The sequence below is a fragment of the Sinocyclocheilus anshuiensis genome, unplaced genomic scaffold, assembly GCF_001515605.1.
Source record: "Sinocyclocheilus anshuiensis isolate Anshui unplaced genomic scaffold, SAMN03320099.WGS_v1.1 scaffold4535, whole genome shotgun sequence".
NCBI lineage: Eukaryota > Metazoa > Chordata > Actinopteri > Cypriniformes > Cyprinidae > Sinocyclocheilus > Sinocyclocheilus anshuiensis.
In genome coordinates this window covers 2,340-6,622 of record NW_015551264.1, presented here as the reverse complement: position 1 = coordinate 6,622, position 4,283 = coordinate 2,340, and the positions used below count along the sequence as shown (strand labels likewise).

The following is a 4,283-nucleotide window of genomic DNA, read 5'->3' as shown; positions in this document are numbered from 1 at the left end:
AACAAAACAATGGTCACTTATTAGAAGTACAAAACGAGGATTTGTAAAGAAGAATGTCAGAGGATTTCGATATAAGCCAAGAGGAGACTGGTTTTCCTTTGCTAAAGTAAGGAAACTTTGCTTCCTTTGCTCCTGTTAACAAACGTTGGTTTTCACGAGATTCACCGGCGCATGCGCAACGCTGAACTCATACGTCATCCTCCCGGAGCTGCTTCCGTGTAGGACTGTTGGCAATATACACCGTAATTTTTGCTCATACAGATAAGAGTAATACATTATTAGAAAATGTCAAGGGTCTACTTTTATTTGTATACACTCACAAAATCAGCAAGATGTTGTGTTTTAGTAAAATTAAGAAAACAAACAGGACGCGCTCTCTTCCATCCCTGTCTCTGTGCACTGGAAAGATATTTGGCATTTTATTTTAAAATACATTTTGATGTATCTTTGCCCAACCCTGAAGATGGCGAGTCAGCATCCACTTCATCTTTGCAGCTGACACACTAACTGTGAAAACACTAGTTTATTAATAAATAGTTAAAATATCTCCTTGCTATTTTTCCCCAACACATAGTCTTTTCTTTTGCCTGTGTTTTGTGGCAAGCTTAATATATAGCTTTATAGGCTATATATTAAAGCCTCATTATGGTTTAGTTCTCCACCCCCCAGTATATATCTAATTCAATTAATATAAACGTGAGATTAGTCGACTAATCGCACATTTAGTTGACTACTAGTCGACTAGAAAAATCTTTAGTCGGGGGAAGCCCTAATTACTATCAATTGAAACCAGGCATTTAATGAAAGTAGCCTAGGAAATATATGAAAAACAAGGTGTTTGAGTGTACTTTCCAGCAATCATGGCAATGGTAATTGTAACCAGGTGAAGATATTGGCAACCCCTTCAATTGAGCCTAATGATATTTTGAACTAGAATATCATTGTTTCAGTTCAAAGAGACTGGAATTATTCAGTTTTTAAGTATGTTTGTCATTTACCTGGTGCAAATTGGCATCATCACTATTTTTCTGTGATCTACGTAATTCCTTTGGTGAATTGGGCACCGTGAAGTCAGCACAGTTATCGCATACAAAACAAATACACTTTTAGTGACCGCAGTTCATTTTTAGTAAATCTGCTCCTCAATATTCTTAACAATGAACTAAAAGAGTGCAAATAGAACTTTTTTACTGCAATGCATGCTAATATTCTGAAGTTAAATTCCTAATGTTAATCAAAATGATGACTGGATATGAAATGGGATTTGAGTGTGGAGGCCCTGACAATCTTACATTACCCCAAAGAGTCTTTTGTTATATTGAGACCTCAGTATTAAACTTGAATTTGAAACAAGACAGGATGTAAACCAGACTTTGACAAGACCTTCCTGTTATGCACAAAAAAATGTTGGTGATATCTTCTCAACTACATATCACGAAACCCGCAATGTATATAACTAACCACATATGATGAATATGAAAAGCTAACTGGTGACACACTGTACGAGAACCCACGTCATCATGTTGTGTGCAGATCTGGGTAAGTAAAGGAATAGGTCACCCAAAGAAAGTTCATTTGCTAATTCTCATGTTTTTTTTTTAACTTGTTTGACTTTTGAGGGAATGCAAAATTAGTTATTAGCAACAGAATGTCCAAGCTACTCTTTTTCATACAATGAAAGTCGATGCATTGCTGACGACGGCTGTCATGCAACAACTAATGAAAAACATTGTGGAAAAATTGCAGAAGACGACTTCAAAAGACTTAGAATAAAAGACATATGGACTACTTTTATTATGCTATTTTGTCAGGCATGGTCACCATCTACTGTCATTGTATAGAAAAGAGCACTTTGCTAAATGTGTCCTTTAGTGTTACACAAAAGTAAGTCATACAGATTATCACATGGGCGGAATTTAATTTGGGGTGAACTATACCTTTACAGGGGTCCCATCATAGGGCAACATTTTTTATAATTTATGCCATCATTTTATAATTCCATTATTTACTTAAAGTCCACCTGTAATGTTAAAGTATTATTCCAAAACATATATTTCATTCCAATTTTCATTGTTAACATGTTAACAGGACTAACAACACAACGTCGATGGCAGTGTCAGTTAAACCATTTAACAACATGTTGGCTTGCAATTCATGAATTAGAAAGTTGTTCACCACTATTACAATATTTCTGACAGATTTTCTTTCATATTAATAATGCTAAACTTCTCTGACCCTCATACTACTGCCCTTATTCTGTGAAAACTCACTCCCTCTCATCATAATTCTCCCATTTTTTTATTAGGAGTCAATGAATCTGTGAGGACCTCTACTGTTTCTAAAGGTAAATTCTTTGCTTGTAGTCATTCAGAGAGACAATATTCTCTAACTTCAATTATCTAAAATCAATCTCATTAAATTAGGAATTATGTAGTGACTATAACCTGTTGAACAAATGAAAACTTTAGGGGATTCTATTAGGGATTCTTTAAAGTAACGTGAATTAGACCTCTGGACATTTTCTCAACCAACTTCATGAGGTGCATTAGAAACAGTATTTTAAAGGAGTTCATTTTCTTCGCTATCACTTTTTTCTATAGGTATATGTGACATCTTTCATTCAATTTTAAGGGGCTGTCAAGCTCCCAAAAGGCAGAAAACCACCATAAAATTTTATATTTTTTAGAGCTATGGTGGAGGAAATATTTTCAGTGAACAACATCTTTCTATCTGTTCCTCACACAAAGCTGCTCAATGGATACTGAAGACTTGGAATGTAGCATAGAAATCATATGGGCTTTTTTTATGGTGTATTAATCCTTTTGGAGCTCTATAGCTTGGTCACTGTTTATGATTTTTCCATATAGTGAAAACATACTTTCTTCATAGTTTTCCATGATAAAAAGTCATTTGATTTTGGAACAACATGAGTGTGAATAATTGATGACATTTTTTTTTTTTTTTTTAAACAAACAAACCCATCAAATCTCTTTCATTTAGGAGACGATTTAGGAGCCTTTTCTAGTGGTTATAAATGTGAGTGCCATTTATTGTTGTTAATTTCTTGAAAAAAAAAAAAATATATATATATATATTTCTCCGCTCTGTGCTCATTATTGTATTTTGAAAGTTTCTTTCTTTCTTTGTATTTTAATCAACATTTAGCAACAGTAGGTGGAGTTACAGGCATAATTCTCCTTTGCCTGATGGCAGCAGCATTGCTTTTATGGTGGAGGTTTGTTTTATAAAATCTATTATGGTTTGAAGCTTCAGCTTACAGGCTTTTTGCAGCTTCTGCCTTAATTGTTTTCACCCTCCGACCCACAGGTCAAGAAATCAGCAAACAAACAGGAACAGACCGGATCCAAACAGGATCCAACTAATTCTTACCAACTCAGTTGCCTGCACTTCCTACACATCTGTACCACAAAGTTCAGCAGCTGACAAGTCCACAGAAGACTCTGAAAGTGACAAAAATCAACCACAAATGGGCATCGCCCATGGTGCAGACACGTGATAAGACAGACTCCCAATAAGTCTTGCTCAGACTGTCAGCCCATATCCAATTTTTGCATAGCTTTTTTTTTTTTTTTGCCTATGTCACTTTCTTATGCCACATAAGAAACATATCGGAAACATATCAGACATTGTTTGAAGAAAACATGCTTAATGTCTTTGCAGAAATAAAGCTATGTTGTTTTAAGGTGCAAGTCGAGCAGAAAATTACAGTATACTGCTGGTCTACACAGAGACCGGCAGAGACAGTAACATGGAATAAAGCTGTGTATTCCAGCTTCCTACGTTTCTGTAATAATCATAACATAAGATGTAATAATCCAGTGCAATGGCAACAGGTTGTCATGTTGAAAGACATCATCTGTATTGCAAGCTCTGTTGCTTGGGGTAGGCATACCAACATTGACACAAAAACCAATGCAGAGCATCATGGGGCACATAAATATGATCTGAACAGTTGAGATACAGTGTGGACAATCATTTAGATCAGATTCCAATCGGATACTCAAATAATCGGATTTGGACTGACAGTGTGAACGTAGTTTTAAATACTTTTCATTCCATGAAATATACCAGCCTAAATGCACATATTTGATCAACATCCATCTAATGTACCTCATCTCGCCCTCCACTTTTTTAATGTTAACATAAAATGAATAAAGTTTTATATTGTTTTTAATCCATGGTCTTTGTATGTATATTGATCAATGACAAAACACACAAGCAACTTTTAGATCAGGGTTTCTCAGTGTTTTTTCTCAAGTAGT

General features: G+C 35.2%; 1 protein-coding gene across 1 annotated transcript in view; it reads left to right on the top strand.

Moving 5' to 3' along the window:
• Positions 1-3,959, top strand: part of LOC107663447 (uncharacterized) — a gene marked incomplete at its 5' end in the record, with an annotated part of 26,823 nt that extends 22,864 nt beyond the window's left edge. Inside the window, 4 exons of the mRNA XM_016453688.1 lie at positions 2,306-2,344; positions 3,001-3,036; positions 3,166-3,235; positions 3,328-3,959. Coding sequence (XP_016309174.1) covers positions 2,306-2,344; positions 3,001-3,036; positions 3,166-3,235; positions 3,328-3,517 — 335 coding nt within the window. The remainder of the gene's footprint in view (positions 1-2,305; positions 2,345-3,000; positions 3,037-3,165; positions 3,236-3,327) is intronic.
• Between the last annotated feature and the right edge of the window lie 324 nt (positions 3,960-4,283).